General features: G+C 36.5%; 1 protein-coding gene and 1 pseudogene across 3 annotated transcripts; both read right to left on the bottom strand.

The window, feature by feature from the left end:
• Nucleotides 1-387: 387 nt before the first annotated feature.
• LOC127946750 (neuroplastin) lies at nt 388-15208 on the bottom strand. 3 transcript variants are annotated; one of them, XM_052543491.1, is made up of 8 exons: nt 14914-15208; nt 8949-9123; nt 8502-8596; nt 6646-6779; nt 5524-5797; nt 2012-2033; nt 1738-1810; nt 388-1343 (listed from the first exon to the last, which is right to left on the bottom strand). In XM_052543491.1, exons 1-7 carry the CDS (start codon nt 14984-14986, stop codon nt 1750-1752), a joined length of 834 nt encoding a protein of 277 aa, XP_052399451.1. In that variant the 5' UTR covers nt 14987-15208; the 3' UTR covers nt 388-1343; nt 1738-1749. The 3 variants fall into 3 exon arrangements, 2 of the variants coding, with proteins under 2 accessions (XP_052399451.1, XP_052399452.1); XR_008151159.1 differs by lacking the exon at nt 2012-2033 and having other exon boundaries at nt 5500-5797; XM_052543492.1 differs by lacking the exon at nt 2012-2033.
• A 1503-nt stretch (nt 15209-16711) lies between these two features.
• LOC127946895 (UDP-glucuronosyltransferase 2A3-like) lies at nt 16712-18700 on the bottom strand (annotated as a pseudogene).
• Between the last annotated feature and the right edge of the window lie 1217 nt (nt 18701-19917).

Here is a 19917-nt window from a genome sequence, read left to right as displayed (position 1 = left end):
CTTAATTGGAACACAATTAGAGAAATGTAGCATTACATCACTTCCTCACGAATGGATCATCTGCAGTGAATGGGTGCCGTCAGAATGAGTCCAAATAGCTTATAGAAACATCACAAAAATCCACAGCACTCCAGTACATCAATTAATTTCTTGTGAAGCAAAAAAAAAAAAAAAAAAAAAAAAAGAAACTAAAAATCCTGGTGAATTATTGTTTTATCAGCTGTTTGGGCTCTCATTCTGACAAGAGATGTAATGCTAAATTTCTCCAAATCTGTTCCAGTGAAGATACAAACTTCTTGGATGCCATGAGGGAGAGTACATTTTCATCAAATTTAGGTTGAACTATTGAAATAAAATAATGCATTATGTTATAAAAATGACAACTCATTTGACTTTGGATATTTTAATTGTTAAAAATGACATGTATATGCCATGTTAAATGGAGATATTAATTTCTCTTCACATTCTGACTTGGTAGACCCTTTATATTTATAAGGAGCTCATGCAGTGATGTTTTAAACCACGTGGATTGTTTCTCATGGTTTGAACAGTGCACTTTGCTAACATATAATATTAAAGCTTAATTATACACAACCAAAAGCTTACATTAAAAAAAAGTTTGTTCTACTGTATGTATAGATATTGCATAGAATAAAAGCCATGCTGTATACTATGCATACATAAAAAGCAATCAGCCATGTAGACTTAGAGACAGATTAGATACATAAGTATAAAATGAAGTCACTGGTTTGCAAGAATATTTGAAGAGATAAGTGCATCAGTATGAAGAACATTCAGATAACTAGAGATATTTCAAGTGATTTCATACATCAATATACAATGCATGTACAAATTAAACATGACAGGACATTTTGAAAAACCCTTAAATGATTGATAGATAGATCATAATGCCACCTTACCAGATGGTATACAGTTATATGATAATCTGTACAAAAACTGTCATACCAGAATCATGGTGGCATATCTGCGATAAGTTAAAGGCTTGCTTGAATAGAAGTCATTCATAAATACACAAACAAAAAAGCCTGTATCAAACAGTAATTATCTTGCATGCAATTATTATGTGTATACTTTTGCCCGACATGGAAAAAAGTTGACTTGAATAAAAGAGATTCTAAAGAAAACGCAACACAATCATGCAAGAAAATGTTTAGAATTAGGTTCCGTTCTGTTTACTCGTCCTCCTCACATGTTTTATAAGGCAAGCCTCAGGTTCTCATTTCTTCCGGTCTTCTATTTAACTCCCCCACCAATGATTTTTTACCAATGCGCCGAACCGTTCATGATTAACGTTCATATGGTCATGATGTGAATGTCTTTATCTGTAAACAACAAACAGTAGTGACAAAAGTGGGTTAATACTGTATGAGTAACTGTTTGAGAAATGTGCCAAGTAACACAAATATTGCTCCCTATATCTAGTTCTTTGACATTCATTAGATGGCTTTCTGGACTGCTTGATTCTGACTGGGTCAGTTGGGGCATTCTGCAAACATCTAATTCTTAATATTCATCATAGTTCACGGCAACTCTGTATACCATTCACCTTAAAAGCCAACTTTTTATCTTGAACGTAGCATTTTTAGAATGCTGTGTGCATGAGACGTAAGTATTCAGCATGTTTCTTTGCTAATTTCTTTGCTACTATAAGCACTGTTTACAATCTTGTTTTGTGTCTAGCTGACATGAATATTCTCAGTGTATCTGAATACTCACCTTGTAATGAAATCAGTTTGTATTTCTCTGACGTAGGTTTTTATCTTTGTGGTTGTTGGTGGAATTAGTTTTCCTTTGAAGGTGAGATCATAAAAATTAGTCACAATAAGTGTCACAATTCAAAATACAAATCTAGCATTTTACGCATGCTTGTATATAATTGCATTTCCATAATTCACCGTTTCTTTATACTCTATACATTCAGTATTTACACATCCACTGGCATCAGTTGCATTATATTAAGTCTCATTTAAAATCTAAAGTTGACACTTACATTGGCCCAGCTGGTTCGTCATCTTAGGCAGAATGGGAAGCAAAACAACAATTTTAGTTTGAGGCTGTAATGGTTGCAGCTGGCACAATATACACATTATTGAATGAATGCCGCAAACTGACTGCATTAAGTAGCTAAAAACACCTCAATGCCATATTGTCTTTCAATATTTAGGATATTGTGGCGCAGTGCAATAACATAGAACAAAGACTTCGCTCCATCATCTTTGGTGTGAGTATTTAAAAGGCTTGCACTATATAACAGTTCATGAACTAACAAGAAATACAGCCATGCAGCCCATGGTATGAAAAACTACCCATGTAATCATCCCATGATCCTATACGTTTAATTTTACAAAACTTTAACATATTCAATTTTAAACATATAGGATCATAGGATGGTTACATGGAGATATATATATATATAATATATATATATATATATATACATATATATATATATATATATATATATATATATATTATATATATATTATATATATATATATATATATATATATATATATATATATATATATATATATATATACACACATACATACATACATACATACACACACCCGCACGCATGTATGCACCCATACTTTTAGCTTTTTTTTTTTAAACAATCAAAATTGAAAGGAGAAAAGAAATAGAAGGAAAAATCTCATGCTCATGCCCACATGATTGCATCTGAACAGACTAAGGTAAAAAGACTGCCCAGAAATTAAGGTCATTTGAAGGTTAAACAGCAAAAAACAGACCGCATTCCAATAATGAAGGCAAAATAAAAACCCATTACAGCCTAAAATCAAACAAGACTTATATATACACACACTAAAGTGAAGCAGAACAGTTATTATGGGCAATAAAGGTAGGTTCAATCAAGCTGCATGCAGGCCTTTCACTTACCACAGTGTTTTAGGTTGTGCCATTCAGAGAGAAAGAAACGTGTTAACGTTGTTAATTCTTAATAACCTAATGATATTAACCGCTAAAGGAGTAACTTAAGACTAAAAATAATGGTTCAAACTATAAACGCCTGCATAAAATGTGTAACACAAACGAAGCTGAAACTGAGATTATACACCTAACATTGTATTTTTACACATTTTAAATAAAAAAAAGCATAAATTCGTTGTTTTTGTCTATGACGATGAAATCAACACCGATGAAAACCACTAGGTGGCGATGCTGGACACACATCCCATTCAACGTCACTGTGTGACTCATGAAGACGTTCACCATTTGTGATGCGCTAAACCAGTTCTGGTAGAAATATCGATTGGTAATAATGAAATGTAAGAAACAGCAAACATAATTGAATCCCAGAGAGAACTGCATTGCTTTAAACAGTCTTCAAACATCAAGAGTTCGTTTTATATAAAGGCAGAGCTAAAGTGAATTTACTGACATCCAGGAATACATTGTGCTGAATTGACTGGGTCTCGTTTTCCTTCGCAATGCAGTGTAGGTGAGCTGTAAGTGACGTGGGACTACACCTCCACGCATATCAATAATTCACTGCCCACTACCTACCCATACACTGCAGAGTCATATTTCTCTCGAATATCAGATTAGCGTCCAGATGACCTAACACAGGTGCCCAACAGGAAAAGAGCGTGAGTGTGTATGTGTGTTTGGTCAGGATGGCCTCAGACTGAATTATTAAGTAAGAGACCAGGTCAGGATCAGATAACAGAGTGTGGTTTTCCAATAAACTTGAGTCAAAGTGACGCAGTGGGGGGGAAAAAAAACTGTGTAAGATGTATAGAAGGACATTTATTATCCTTTAGTCTTTTCTGCTCGCCAAAACTGTATTTAAAAATACAGTAAAACAGTAACATTGTGAAATATTACAATTTAAAATAAATGTTTTCTAATTCAGAAATCATTCTAATATGCTGATTTGCTGCTCAATTTTTTTTTTATAATGCATGTTGAAAACAGTTGTACTGCTTAAAGGGATAGTTCATCCAAAAATGATAATTCTGTCATTAATGACTCACCCTCATGTTGTTCCAAACCCATAAGACCTCCGTTCATCTTCAGAACACAAATTAAGATATTTTTATCTGTCCCATAGACAGCAAGAGTACTGCCACAATCAATGTCTAGAAACGTAACAAGGAGATCGGTAAAATAATCCATGTGACATCAGGTGTTCAACCGTAACATTATGAAGCTATGAGAATACTTTGTGCGCAATAAAACAACAACAAAAACGACTTTATTCAACAATTGTCTCCTTCGCTTCACCCTATAGCGCCATTTCTAATAGTATCAAATACGCAAACAGCGTATGATGTTCTGCGCCATCTGCACCACATGCATACGTTGTTTTCATTTAAATCAAAGCAAAAACAATGCAGAAAACGTATCCACGTGGCGCCATAGGGTGAGCGGAGGAGACGAATTGTTGAATAAAGTCATTATTTTGTTTCTTTTGCGCACAAAAAGTATTCTCGTAGCTTCGTAAAGTTACGGTTGAACCACTGATGTCACATGGATTACTTTACCGATCTCCTTGCTATGTTTCTGGACCTTGACCGTGGTAGTACCCTTGCTGTCTATGAGAGGGTCAGAGTCAGAAAGCTCTCAGATTTCATCAAAAATATTAATTTGTGTTCTGAAGATGAACGGAGGTCTTACAGGTTTGGAACGACATGAGGGTGAGTCATTAATGACAATTTCATTTTTGGGTGAACTACCCCTTTAACATTTTTGTGGAAACACCTTTTGTTTTTAGTATTCTTTAATGAACACAAGAGTTCATTAATCCTTAAAATAACTAAGTAAATCTTAATGACGCCAAACTGAACAGTATCGTCTATGGCATCCCTTTTTTAAACTTGAGATAATACCAAAATGTGTCAATGTTTTTTTTTTTTTGTCTATTTATTTAAAGTAGGGCTGCACAATTAATCGAATTTGTAATTGGGATTACAATCACAGATGCCACAATTACGTAATCATCCAAAAGGCACAAAAAAAAAAAAATTCATATATTATACACACACACACGTTTTTCTTTTTTGCATTTGAAATTAGTTTAGTATAGCATTATAATATCATGCATATTTTTAATTTTTAATTTTTTTCAACACAAACCAATTTATAGTTGACATTTGAGGCGTAATACTATGAAAAAAAAAAATCAGAAGAGTGCTTTCAGTTTGTTTATTTTCATATAAAAAATATGGCACGCAGTTGCTTCGAACAGTGGTAATAAACCTGTTCAAAACATCATTCAATGTAAATCGCAATTATATCCTCAAGGGAATAATCGACAATTATGATTTGTGTCATTATCGTGCAGCCCTAATTTAAAGTGCCCAGAAAGAAAAAGCATTCATACATTTCACTGTATTTTGTGCCCATTGTAGGTGTATTATATCAGATAAACTACGCTTAGGATGGTCTTGGACTAAATAAATCTCTTCAAATACCAATCTCTTCTCCACTAACATCAGTAGTCCATAATGAGACAGTAACCCACCCTTTTAAACTCACCGTCAGGAACATCATCAGGCTTCTTGCGCTTCTCGTAGATGACGATGATCAGCACCAGGATGATGATCTCGGCGAGGACCCCCAGCAGGGGCCACAGGGGGGCCAGGCGGCTCCTGACACGCAAAACTGATTGCATGGAGTTGGAGCCGAGGATGTTAGTGGCATTGCACTCGTAGTCTCCAGGGTCGGAGGTGATGTCTAGGTTGATGATGGACATCTCGGTGTAGCCATCCTTGCTGTTGATGAAGAAACGGCCAGAGGAGTTGTCAATTTCCTGAGTGATTGATGGAGTGGGAGGAAAACAGGTGACAGATCAGAAGAGGTGGAAGACAGGGAAGGAAAGCCACTGATTATATGCCCAAATAGTATATCTTTTAAAAAAATATTTACTTTTTATTAAATGATAAATGTTTGAAGGTAGCTCAAGTAACAAACTACAAGAGAGAGTGAAGACCTATTAATGTAACTGTAAAAATGCCTTTGTTTTATAAAATGTAAGAATACATGTTATATTGTTATTAATATTTCAAGAGGAACACTTGCTGGACTTAAAGTAACTTAGGTTTACTTGAGTTTCCATACATCATTGTTTTATTTTAGAAACATCATGTTAAAATGTGAGCATTAAATATGAACAACAGGCTTTTGAGGAACATTTCTTTGTTCATCTCTCAATCATCACTGTATTGCATTGCATTATGTTTTGTCTTCCACAATAAAAACTACAGAGCTTTGATCAGCTTTGATTTTAATAAGACATTTTATCGGGAGGCATAGAGTGACATTTCTTCGAAGATATTTTATGCAAGTAGTCTGTTATCTTGATAAAATCTCATTGATTTACATCGCAAGCCATCAGAATTTACTTTTTGGCCAAATAAATATCAGTACCAAAATTGCATATTTTTGGCTTAGTTTGGGGATCTGAATAAAATTAAGGATTTTCAAGTATTAGCACACACTATATAATACTATATGAGCCATTAAAAAAAAATTGATTTTAAGACTTATTTAATGTGCTTTACAGGGTTGAAACCATTTGAGGCTAAGATGTCAAACTATCCTTTTTAAAACAACTCAACAGAAGATCTAAGATTCACTCATTTGTCAAAATGAACATACCGTAATTTCGCCGTTATCAAGTTTATGCCAGGTCCACATGGGATAAGGATAACCCACAGATTTGCAGTAGAGGACAGCTTTCTCGCCCTCATTCTTATTCTCGCTGCGCTTGTGTCCCGTGATGTCTGGTGAAGCTATGAGAGGAGAGCAGAAGGACAGTGAGACCTTCATTATCAGAACAGATTTCATTGCATAAACCTTATTAAGCTGCCTGATCTTCAATCACTGCGTGGACATTTTTTCTTGCGTCATTTGCAGTTTCATGTTTGGGTGATAAATATAGCAGAAAACTAGAGACAGATCAGGAAATATTAAGAAAAAAATATACCATGATAGCCCTAACGCATGGGAATAAACCAAGAACTTAAGCCCACCGCGATGTTTAGATGAAAATGCTAAGAACAGTCAAAACAATGACATCTTCTCACATTTATTTATTCGGTTGGCCTTTTCTTTTTCCCAAAGAGATTTACAGTGCTTTCAAATTAACATGTATCCCATGAATTACTAAGGATTCAAAGCAAAGTTAAAATGAGTTGATTGAGTGTGAAGTGCTGCTTCAAGATCTCTTTAGTTTATTTAAAAAGACAATACTTAGACAATATTTAGTATGAGGTCATTAAGATTTATAATTTCTTTTAAAGAAAATTAATACTTATTCAAGCTAATTAAATCAAAAGTGACATTAAAGATATTTATAATGTTATAAAAAGGATTTCTATTTTTTTATTTGTTTGTTTTGAGTGGTCTATTCATCCAAAAATCATCATGGTTTTTACAAACAATATTATGCAGCACAACTGTTGGTTTTAAAAGGGTTTCTAAAATAACAAAAACTACAAAATGGTTATTTTAAATTTTATTTAAAATATTAGTTTTTACAGAATTTAAAAATAAAATAAAATGTAGCCTTGTTAGTCAATAACATTAACAAATCTTACCGACCCCAAACCTTGACAATATAACTATATACTCTCTGTTGTCACTGACATATTAAATTGAATATCTCAAAGGACTATGAATGTATATGTTGTGGTAAATATACACACTGAATATATAGGACCATAATGAGATGATTCAGTCAAATCTCTAAGGTTTAGTCAGTGAAACCAACAGAGTTTACAGAAGCATTAACATCAAAAGGAATATTATTCATATGCCAAGTATCTCCACAAATACGCAAAAAACATACACATGTAAATCATATCCACATTTTGTGATTTAAAAGTCAAATAATGAATCATGACAGCAGACTTTTTAAAGGTTAATTCAGTCTAATGACACCAAATACCTCAGTTAAGAGATAGGAAAAGCGAGAGAAAAAGAGACAGATTTCCATCCCCACCCCCTCAGACATGCAGGCCACCATCTGGTGCCTGTGAGCCGACCGCGGGATAACCAGAAAGAGGTGACTAGGACATGCTTAAACCACATGGCACTTTACCAGCCGATGATCTCGAACACACAAACCAAACACCCTGGGAGCTTTAAAGACAATTATTAAACACATGACCACAAGGAGATCTGAGCTGCCTGACATTTTGGTGTATATATGGTACATTTGGATACACACACACACACACACACACACACACATACATATATACACACTTGGTGGACAAAAACCTCCAAAAACCAAGCTCACATTCATGCTGTCATGGCCTTTGTGAGCGTCCAAGCTCAGCTCTGACTCAGCATGTGTTATGTGGAAGAGATGGACAGAGAGGCTGACCCCACAGACAGGTTCGAGATGTCAGCACTCATCCAAATCAACTGAAAATCAAACTCCCCGTCTTAGAAAGAAACCAGTGACCATTCACAGTCTCGTTTTTTTTTTTTTTTTTAGGGAAACTTACCTTTAACCTCAATAGTTTCATTTGCTGCAGGGGCCAAATTGAATGTGTACACACACATATACTCGCCCGAATCCTCTGGCCTTGGTTTATTAAGTCTGCGTAAAAGATAAAACACATTACACTTTTAAATTAACGGTACCATAGGTGTTCTTTGAAGGAGCTTGGCATAATATAAAAAGAGTAACACACCTACAGGAAAAGACAGATCTAATGCAGGATATATGTTAGCAGTACTACTGTGTTCCTAAAAGGTTAGTTTGATTAGATTAGGAGTCAGCCAGGGAGATTAGCAACACGTGTTGGTAAGAGACCGAGGCCTTGCGCAGGATTTAGAGCAAACCGGCATCAACAAACACTTGGCCAGAGCCTGAGAATCACCGAGATGATACATTTACAAAACAAAAGACAACTCAGGTGATGCCAAATTTTTAACACCCAGAAGCCTACTTGTATTCGGTGTTCTTGGCTTCGCCCCTTGTGTCAGAGATCTCCTCCCCATTCTTCATCCAGAAGCTCTCAAGGGGGTTGCTTTGGGAAGTAGTAAGGTTGCACTGAAGCGTGATTGGTGGGAGGTGGTAACCAGTGGGTAGAATAATGTCCTCCGTTTTATCAATAGTTGGTCCTGGAAGCACAGAAGTATCAGTTGAGACCAGAGAAATACTACATCAAATATATATATATTTAGAATAAAATGGTTCTGAGGTTGACCATTATGAAAAAAATTATTAAACAGACAAAATAATTCTCTTTTATTTTGTATGCTATATACAGTGGGGTCCAAAAGTCAGAGACCACAAAATGTGTTGTGGTCTTTTAGGATTTAAAATTATAATAAACGTCTCAGATTCTGCCGACAAACACAAACCAAATACTAAATCCAGAAACAAAGTTCATTGCTATTATCACATCACTGATACACTTTTATAGTTTTTGTGAATGCTTTTAACAGCGTTTTATTTTCTTGTTTGTATTTTCAATTTACAATCATTTTTCACACTTGTTTTTATTTTTTATTCGTTTTTTAATTTTTAAAGTTGAACTAAAGAAAAATTTAAAATGTTCCCGTTTTTTTTTTTTTTTTTATCATTCTAGTTTCAGTTAATATTAGTAACCCTGAATTCTAGCATAGTGAGCAAACACATCTGGACTCCACTGTACATCATATACGATACAATCCTATAGGACAGGAGAAGTGTAACTATATCAGCCACTGGACATTGAAACACATATCGGCTGACCAATAAGCACTGTACCTTACCAGATTCCATGGATTCCTCGGAACAGAAACTGTAATATTGTCATGGTCAAATAAGGAGGACAAGGACATTTTAGACTCAATAAGGGCTTTCTGACTACAGAAATAGGTCACTGCTTGTATATGTAGCAGCTACAAGGGCAAGAGTAATCTAATAGGATGGCGCTCTGACCATTTTGTGCTCCGGTTATAGACTATAACAAAAGAAAAGGAAAAGGGAAGATCACTACAGCAAACGCTGGCCACGGTGCTACACTATGGATCAAGGGGATGGATGGTTTATTTTGGCCACACCACTAGCGGGAACAGGTGAACTCACTCTGCAACACGGAAACTGTTGCTTGGGCTCGTATCCAGGTAGTGGACGGATTCTGCCGCAAATCGTTACGCCGTGGGTCATTACTGGCCCTGCACTCATAAATCCCAGAATCCTCAATGGTGACGCGAGTGACGGCTAACACGCTTACACCATTGACGCCGTACGCCGTGTTGATGGACACGCGTTGCCTGCGCGCGCCATCCCACAACTGGAAGAAGCTGTCGGCCCTGTTCACCTCAGCGTACCACCACTGGATCTCAGGGGTGGGCTTCCCCACAACGTCACAGTACAGCTCAAACGTGTCGCCCGTCAGCTTAGTCTCAGAGAGGGGCGACTTCACAAACCCCGCTGAGGGGCGGCACAGAGGAGGGAAGACAGGGAAAGATGACAAATAAAGAGAAAAAAGGACAGTAAGAGGGCAGTGGGTGGAAAACAGAAAACAGAAGATTAAACTCAAATTGCAAACCAAAAATATAACAAGAAATGAATAATTGCACAATTGATGAATGGGAAAATGAAAAAGGTTTATTTTACATTACATGCATTTATATTTAGGACACTGATACATTTCATTTTTGACTTTGTTTCTATTAAGTTTGATTGTGTACTGATTATTGCATTTTGTTAGTGATATTAGATATTAGTCATCTTAATTAAGTTGATCTTTATCACATGCAAGAAAAAAAAGGATCTTGGACAAAATAGTTATTTATTCAATTGTGTATTTTATTTATAAATATAGGAAATTAAATGAGGTCAGGGGCCTCATCCTAACTGCAGTGAAGTAAAAACTCTGATATGACCTATATTTTATCAGGATTTTTCCATCTGAAAGCACTGAGTTTTAAAATTCTGTCCACCACTAAAAACATGCCTAAAATAATAATAATAAAATTAATATTAATAATATATTAATTGTGTCTCTTACTCTCACTGAGGTTGATTTTATTTAATAATAAAAAAAATACAATAAAACAGTGACATTGTTAAATATTATTACAACTTTATATAAATGCTTTCTATCATAATAAATGTAATTTATTCCTGTGATGGGAAAGCTCAATCTTTAATCCAGTTTTCAGGGTCACTCATAAATATATATATATATATATATATATATTTTTTAGTATAAACATTTTTTTTTTCAGGATTCTTTGATGACTAAAGTAAAAAGAACAGCATTTATCCTAAATGTCACTTTTGAAAACTTAAAATACATCCTTGCCACATGTATCTATATATAACAAAAAGAAATATTAAAATAATTCAAGAATCATAGAGGAAATAAGCATGCACATTTAAATGGCCAATAAAAACTATATATATTTTTTTCACACTGAAATAGTCATTTTAGCTAAATTTAGTATTTCATCTGGGTATTCTTTGCACGCACAAAATGTGCATACGGTGCATAGTATACATGCTACATATTTATGCCGACTAGAATGTCAGTCTGCTATTCTGACCATAACTGGTTTAAACTTTGAAGATAATGATGATAACTGATTCTACAGATAACAAAGTGCACAGCCGTGAATGGTGCTGATTCCGAGCACCTCGGTGCAATCTCACTATTCATGTGTGGGTGTGCTGATAAGACTGTTTCCATAGAAGCATACTACAGTAGTTGAGCAGGTAGGCCTTTAAGAAGAGGGAGAGCTGCCCACCACACTGCATACACTTCTGCCGCCCCCTCATTAACTGCTGTGTAAGCTGATTGCATTCACAGATTTGGAGCCCTGCTAAGCGTCAAGAGTCATATAGTGCAATAAGTGATTCTTGTGTGCATTTCACAATATAGTTAGCAACATAGGAACAAAACCGGAGCAGAGACTGAAGGAGTGATAAATCAACCCTTCTTTCCAATTAAAAAAAAAACTGTTTTGGAGGAAACAAGAGACAATCCATTAGAGCACAATACAAAAGCAAAACTACAAAAAATGAAAGCATTAAGACTGGACTGCATAAATAAATTCTGAATAGAAATGATGTTGAAAAACTAAATGTTTTATGTACTCTCATTAATGATAATGTCTAAAAACATAGCTATATTTTTATTTACTGGAGTGTGACTTAAGTTTATAAATAATAATAATAATAATACATATGCATCTTTACATAACTATATTATGATTTATTTTAAAGTCTTGTTTGCTTTTCTATTTTTATCTGCCCTTAAAACTTTGTTTTCACATACAACCTTCAAAAGTAAAAAAAATTAAAAATAAAGTCTAACAAAAGAAATATAAAACAAATGTGACTGCTACAGTAATCATTTATTTCATTTTAAGGATGCATTGTGGAAACAGTTTGAAATGAGGAATTGCCTTAGTAGGAAGAACAGACAAAAGATCAATTGTACAACGAATACAATGTTCCTTAGAGCAGTGGTTTTCAAACCGGTCCTGCGAGCATTGCACGTTTTCTGTGTGTCCCTTATGAATCACACATGATTCTACTCATCAGACCATTAGTAGAGACTGCAAGACCGGATATTGGTGTCAGATATAGGGAGACACAAAATGTGAGGTGCTAGGAGTGCTTGCAGGACCCGTGTGAAAACCACTGCCTTAAAGGTTATGTAACATAAATATGCAAAGAGGCTTTTTACTGGTTGTACTGTATTATGTTAATCAGAACATTATATTAGTTAGGTTTACACACAGTAGCCTACTGCTGGTTCTTCTGAATGACTGATGATAAAACAATCATATAAGGGCATAATGAGAAACAAAGCAGGGCCAGATATGATTTTTACATCTAAACAGACTTCCTACTCCATGGGTGATGCTACACCGATAAAAAAAAACAATGATAGAAGCACGTTTTCTTTTAACGTGGTGGTCACAAAAGAGCCTCACAGTAATTAGGAGGCGTAGCTAAAAGAGGAGCTCCTGTTCCACATTCCTGTGCGGCTGAAAGGAAACTTACATAGTGCCTGACCTTCAAATCTAACACGCTTCCATCAGATTCTTTAAAGTCAACGTGTCTTCCAATCCATTTTATTAACATAATCTGATGCATTCAGCTAAAACAGATGAAAAAAAAAATGTGTAGCAACAATTTAAAAATGATTTTATTGTCTTCATCAATCTAAGCCTGAGGAACTAATGATGTGGACAGGGCATGTATGCTATTGCATATAGTCGCTTGCTAAAGATAGAAGCAAAAACCTTTTTAGTCTGAAGGCAGGAAGTGCTGTTGTGCTCTTATTCCCGTTACTGAAGACAGCTATGCCAAAATGATCCATTTGATCAAATGTGTTTGCATGTGCTCATGCATTTGTATGCAAGAGATAAAACGCATGCGAGTGAGATGAAAGGAAAAGTGTTGGGTTTGATCTTCATGTGAGTTTGTGGCCCCTCACAAACGGGGAAATGGGTATTGCTGTCACGGCTGCAGCACTCTATAATCCACAAGACTCCAGTCCATCAATTAATGTCTTGTGAAGCAAAAAGCTGCAATTGTAATAAACAAATCCACCAATAAGACGTTTTTAACTTCAAAACATTTATTTCGTTGCTTTTAAAACTCTCATTCTGACGGCACCCATTCGCTGCAGAGGATCCATTGGGGAGCAAGTGACGTAATGCTCAATTTCTCCAAATCTGTTTGAAAAAGAAGCAAACCTATCTAGACTTTTGAATGGCCCGAGTACATTTTCAGCAAATGTTCATTTTTTGGTGAACTATTCCTTTAAATACAGATGCACTTGCAAATGGTTGGGCCTGATTACTGATTACATTACAGATTTATTTTTTTTTAATGTGATGGATCATAAAAAATAAAATAAATACAAAAGTCCTCCTGGAGCAAAACCGGTTGAGAACCACCAAATCCAATCAGCGGGTCACCTTGAATCAGGTGTTTAACACAAACACTAAATCAACTACTTTTTCTGCTTAACTCATTTTCCCTACAGGTTCTGTAATAACCCGACAGATTTACGCTGCTAAAACGAACGCATTAGTCAAACTGCAGTAATTCATAACAGGTTATGGCCAGGAGATGAAGTCGGACGGGCTCATGCGTAACCGCTCATTAACTGAGCGCGTTCATGACGTCATAATGCACCGCGGTGCTGCTCCGTTAATACTTTAACGGGTCCGCGCGCACGGGGAGAACATTAACGCTATGCATACCGCTGCTGCATCGGCTCTATAAATAGAAACATGCAGCAGAACGGACTGAAGTTATTTACGGCGCTGCAGAGGACCGGTGCTCAAAGCGGGTACCTGCCGCTGTTTGATGAGCGAGCTCGGGCGAAAATCACGCAAACAGATCGCTTTGCGTCGGAGGAACAAACGGGTGAAATCCTGAGTCACTATCTCTATGCAAATCAAGCACAAGTGTGAAAACACAATTCTGCATTCCGATCGCTCCGCGTTGGATCAAGCAGGTTTTGGGTTTGTGACAAGCAGCCGATGACCCACCTAAACACATCCTAATGATTCTGTGAAAGAGTCGCAAATAGACGCGCCCTGTGGGACAAGCTACCAAATATTACCTATTTGTGAGCGTATTTAAGTAGAAAACCGAGCCGCTTTTAAGACATAAATTGCCCTTTAAAGCGGAATTGTAATGCGTTTTGACATTTAAACCTACAAGGACACATTTACCTAAATATTTAATAGGCTACATATAAATAATCACCATTCACAGCCCGCACGCCCGTTCAGTTCTGAGCATTTCAGAAAGCAATGCTGAGGATTGGCGAGAGTTTATCCGGTGCGGTCGAGGCAAATTACCTGCACGTGCCGCGACCGTTTCCTTATCAGGAAAGCCTTTATAATCTGTGATGAAACGTTCTTTACACGCCACACATTCACAGTCCTTACCGTTCTGAGCGGCGCCCGAATGCAGCATCAAGACTCCGAGTATTATCACGAACGGATTCCCCGCGTGAGACATTTTTAGGTCGTCTGGCTACCTGTGATGTGTGGAGGGATGCAGAGGACAGGAGGGCTGTCGAGGAGGATGTGAGCGGAGAGGGAGCCGCTACAATGACGAGGCGACCCTGGATGGAGCTCGAATCGGGTCACGCAAAAAGCCCGTCGCCTAGCAATAGCGAGCGCCGTAAGTAGATTCCGACGCTACACTTACATCCGGTTTTAACGAGTCTCGTGAAGACGGGGAATTGAGGTCTCTGCAGAACAAAAGTGGGCGTTTCTAAATTTGTCGGTGTTTTCAAGCTGTAGGGTGTTTCTCAATCATGCAATAAAAATAATACCCCTTACCTAACCCCACCCCTAAACATACGTCACTGTGGCGTCAGCCAATCAGGAAAAAGTTCTAAAAACACCCCGATCTGGTAACGCCCATTAATTTTCTGCAGAGATTTGGAAGACGGTTGCGCTGTCCTCTTAAATTCCCGCGATAGCAGACCGGCTGTGTCACATGAAGATGGACACAATCCTCAGGTGATCATTCTTCTGGATCATATCATATTATAATCTTTTATAAGGGTTTGTTTATTTTATTGTCATTTTAAAGCTGAATTAAAAAAACAAAACCAAATAAATAAAAAAATAGTTCTAATAGTAAGAAATTTGTTGTACTTATGCTACCAGATGATCTTTATCGTAAAAATACAGTGTGACTAAATATATTAGTTTCTACCTGTGGGCATATTTTAATAAATAATGCAAATCATCTTATATTTGTAAACATTATTTTACATGTATTTTAAAATGTCATATGTTATGCTAGATAACTTGCATTTAAGTAGCTGACAGGTTTTAACAGTATTTAAAAATTAAAATTAACTTATACAGTTTATGTGAGATGACTGTCATAATGAGATGACATGAACTAAATCCTTAAGTTCAAATCTAAATGCACTGAAAAAACATTGTTGACACCATAAAAATAGGGTGGCACATCTAAAGTGTAAGATGAACTTGAAGTTCTCGAGCCTTGCTGCACCAAACAATATTTCAGGGGAAAAGTAGTCCTATTTAATTTTTGCTACTTGCTCTCTAGGGAATCCGACACAAATAAAAATCTTATGACAGTAATAGTTTTTTGTTCTTTTTATTTTTACGAACACATTAAACACAAATCTATCATTGCAATTATGTGCCAACATTGCCATTCCCTGCCAAAACAAATAATTTAATATTTAGCTCTCAGTATGACAGTCTACTGCCATCTACTGGACAGCAATATTAACAATAAGACAAACAACCTCGTAAAGGTGAAAAAGTATTTTAAATAAAATTTTTAGTTAATAATGTATTTGGAGCAATTGTTACATTACAATTGATTAATATTAACCAATCATAATTAGGCAGAAAGTATCTTAACAAAACTTGATTTAAACCATGGCATAACAATCCAAAATGTCACTTGCGTAATTAATCTAGGAACCAGAAACGTTAAGCTGTTAGCCGTCACCTCCCTCAATATTTGCTAATATTTGTAATGTATATTACACACAAGTAAAATGAATTCTTTGAACAAATCCAGCTTCATGACAAGTACATAAAGAAACTATTACTCAAGATTTAATATTCTATAAACAACTCCATTCTATAATTTTGACAACTGTACAGAAATTCAGTTGTGTCCTTCTCATTGCACTCTAGTTTGTGATTGTTTGCACTTGTACCCTACTGAGCGGGCAAACATGGCACTTCATGTCATGCACAAGCTGTTCACACTGGCTCTGACCAGAATAGATGCTAACTGTGAAATCTCTGTACACATAAACATCACATTTTATGGCTGCATGAAAACTGTTTCCTAAAACTGACATCTAGTCCATGCAGGTGATGGTAAACAAGTGTTGGAAATATCTAGAGGATTGGTCAATGAAAAATAAAAGGAACAAAACAGAAGTTCAGTGATGCGGATGGAGCCTGTGATGTCTGATGATGCTTCTGGTGTTCTTCCAGCATATTATTCCTGATGCTAATTAAAACAGCAGTGTGTCATTTGCATATCATTTGCACTCAAAATATGAGCTCCATGGTTGAGCAAACAGGAATCATGATCACTTCTTTTAGCTTATTTTACATTGACCCCCATAACATGGTTTGACAAAATCTTAATAGTTAAATTGAGTTTTCATTTATTTAAATACACTCCTGCCATATAAGCCCTGTATCTTCCTCAAGCATTCTTCTTAATTTTCTAAATGTCACTTGTCCCGTATATGGGACACCTACATTTACTTCACTATTACAATTAAATCTAATCTTGACAAACTATATATCATTGGAAAGGTCTAAGACTCCGAAATATATATTTTACCAATGTTTTTTTTTTGTAAAAACAGCAACCCTGCTATCCAGTCCAATGTGTCCATGGCAGAAGAACCACGTCGCTTTCTCTCGCCTCCCCAGCACTCACGGTAATCTCTTGCAGCCGGCCTTCAGCCCGTCTCACATGCTTCTACTCCAACAGTGCTCCGCAAATCGTTGACTTTGTGGTTACTCGTCTACAGTGTGCTGCAATCTCTCATAGCCATAACCCATCTCAAGTGGAAGTGAAACCCAACACTAACGCTCAAGATGCAGGCACAATGTGATTTCACACTCGCTGTGTTAACTTGTTACAGATGCATGATGTGGCCACCTCCCATCTCTGTCAGTCACAGTTTTTAGGTTTTTAAAAGGCAACCTATTAACCGCTCCACCCCAAAATCCATCACTTATCAAGCGTCAAACTTATTAGTTCATTGCTTTATCAGAATTAGAGGTGTGGCTATGAGAATACTGCTTTCAAAAGAACACTGCAAATCCACACAAGAAAACACAGCAATTCACACAAAAGAAAACACAGCAATTAAATGTGATCATGCATATATAAAATACATTGTGCAACACCCTTGCTCCACAACACCTCTAACTTTCATTCTAGAAAGATTGTCAGGTTGATCAAATATTATATGTAGACTCAAAATGGGCTACCCATGATAGATGACCTCTTGGATGCCATTAGTGCCTTTGTGTGTAATAAACACTTTAGTCTGAGGATGTCAAAGCAGGTCATTCTGAGGTTACCAGTCAACAAGTAATGTATTATCCCCAATATTTACTGGCCGAGGTCCAGTGTGTCTCCAAATGACTTTTTGGGGCAATCTGGCAAAAGCTGCATTTCCTCTGTGTGTATGTCTTGAGGAAGTTGGCTAAAAAGAGTCCCTAGAGACATGAAAGTGAGCCATGATCTTCTGAGCTCTGGACAAACTCCTCAAGATCATCTGGAAGCACCTTGGCAGGTTTAGGAAGCCGCCCATAGACAATATTGGGTATTGTGGGTCATGGAAACTCAAATGTAAAATCATTTCTCATGAGCAAAGATATCTGAATCATGAAGGAGGGATTTGTAATTAATTTCTGATCCAAAGTATTTATTGCAGAAGGAATGGTAGTGTGAAGAGATAAATCTGGTTTTGTAATAAACTGAAAACACGTATGCCATTATGTTCTGTACACGTTGATCAAACGTCATCTTGTCTGTCAGCTCTACTCCTGGTAAAGGAACATATGATAGAGGTAAAGGAGCTATTTCGTAATGTGCTTCTCCATGCATAGTCCAACGGACATTTAACACAAGAGGGAGACTAAGATGGCGTGCCAGGAAAACGCCACCTCCAAAAGCTGAATCTCTCAGAACCAGTTTTCAAAGATTTTCCCCATTAGGGCAAGTTGATTGCAATGCATCTCTTCAAATATTGTTCCAACCTCTCAGGCCAGAGAGAAATGGATACAGAAGGATAGTTTCTCTCTTCTAATTGATATGTTTTGTAAATGCATCAAACAGTTCCTTTTCAATCCCACCACTATTATAAACAATATAGTGGACTCCTCCTTGATATACCAGCTATTAGAGGCTCTCAGCATGGTCACGTTGTGACCTACTGAATGTAGTTCTTCAATCAGGACCTTCATGTTCACCTAGTGACTTCCATCCAATGGAAACAACACCACTTGACCTCAGAACAATTGAGATAATATGCTCAAGAATGCTAACAAAGTGGCAGGAAGGTAATGCATCTTTTTTTTTTTTTACTTTTGATGAAAGAGAGTGTATTACAATAGATTACAATTTAGTTTCAACAATTAATAACTGTTTACATAAAATTGAGGTAATCTGCTTTACTCACCACACAAAGTTTATTAGCTGGCGATGAAAACTCAAGTATGCGACTGATCAGGTAAAATACTGAATGCATTCCTACTAAAATAATGTGAAACAAGCCCAGCCCTGTCAACATGTGCAACACACTGTGAGCGTGCAAGGGAAAGTTGGTACCAATGATTCATCCGTGTGCACAAAACTTGTACATGCTTTTGTTCTGAGAAGTGCATATATTTAGTTAAAATGGTCTAGTAACCAAGTACCCCCCCCCCCCCCCCAAATGTTAGTGTTCTTGTTTACCAAGAAGACAACAGTGTCATTAATAAAATGTTAGATGACATAAGAGTCATGTGACACAGGGGAAAAAAAGTATCACTTGTGAGCAATGTTTTTATTGTAGGCCAGGCCTACATAAAAAATTGTCATTTCTTATTTGACGTGTGATGGAGATGACATTGTGACCCTTTAGGAGAAATAGGACCGAGGATTTATGGTAAAGAACACTCTGAAGGACATAATTAGCACACAAATTAACAAGTGAGAATAAGAAAAATTTGATTTTAACATCCACATGGGCCTATTGTGCCCATAGTTGTAGAGATATTCATATATGTAATTTGATTGCGTCACAAAATTCGATTTAAAACTGACTTGCACTCAATTAAATGTTATTTTCTTAGCGTATTTCTTTCCAACGCTAGATGGCGATTAGGTGTAGCATTTGAGTCCGGTCATATCACAGGCTTCAGAACTGTTCC

The sequence above is a fragment of the Carassius gibelio genome, chromosome A25 (genome assembly GCF_023724105.1).
Source record: "Carassius gibelio isolate Cgi1373 ecotype wild population from Czech Republic chromosome A25, carGib1.2-hapl.c, whole genome shotgun sequence".
Lineage (NCBI taxonomy): Eukaryota > Metazoa > Chordata > Actinopteri > Cypriniformes > Cyprinidae > Carassius > Carassius gibelio.
The sequence above is the reverse complement of the archived record's forward strand: the minus strand, read 5'-3'. Positions and strand labels throughout refer to the sequence as shown.

Excerpts from the sequence above, each read along its gene's own strand:
- LOC127946750 (XM_052543491.1), bottom strand. The coding sequence starts at position 14,986 with ATGTCTCACGCGGGGAATCCGTTCGTGATAATACTCGGAGTCTTGATG. Across the intron at positions 5,798-6,645 it reads TTGATAACGGCGAAATTACG|GAAATTGACAACTCCTCTGG; the intron begins GTATGTTCATTT and ends TCAATCACTCAG. Across the intron at positions 2,034-5,523 it reads GCCTGATGATGTTCCTGACG|ATGACGAACCAGCTGGGCCA; the intron begins GTGAGTTTAAAA and ends ATTCTGCCTAAG.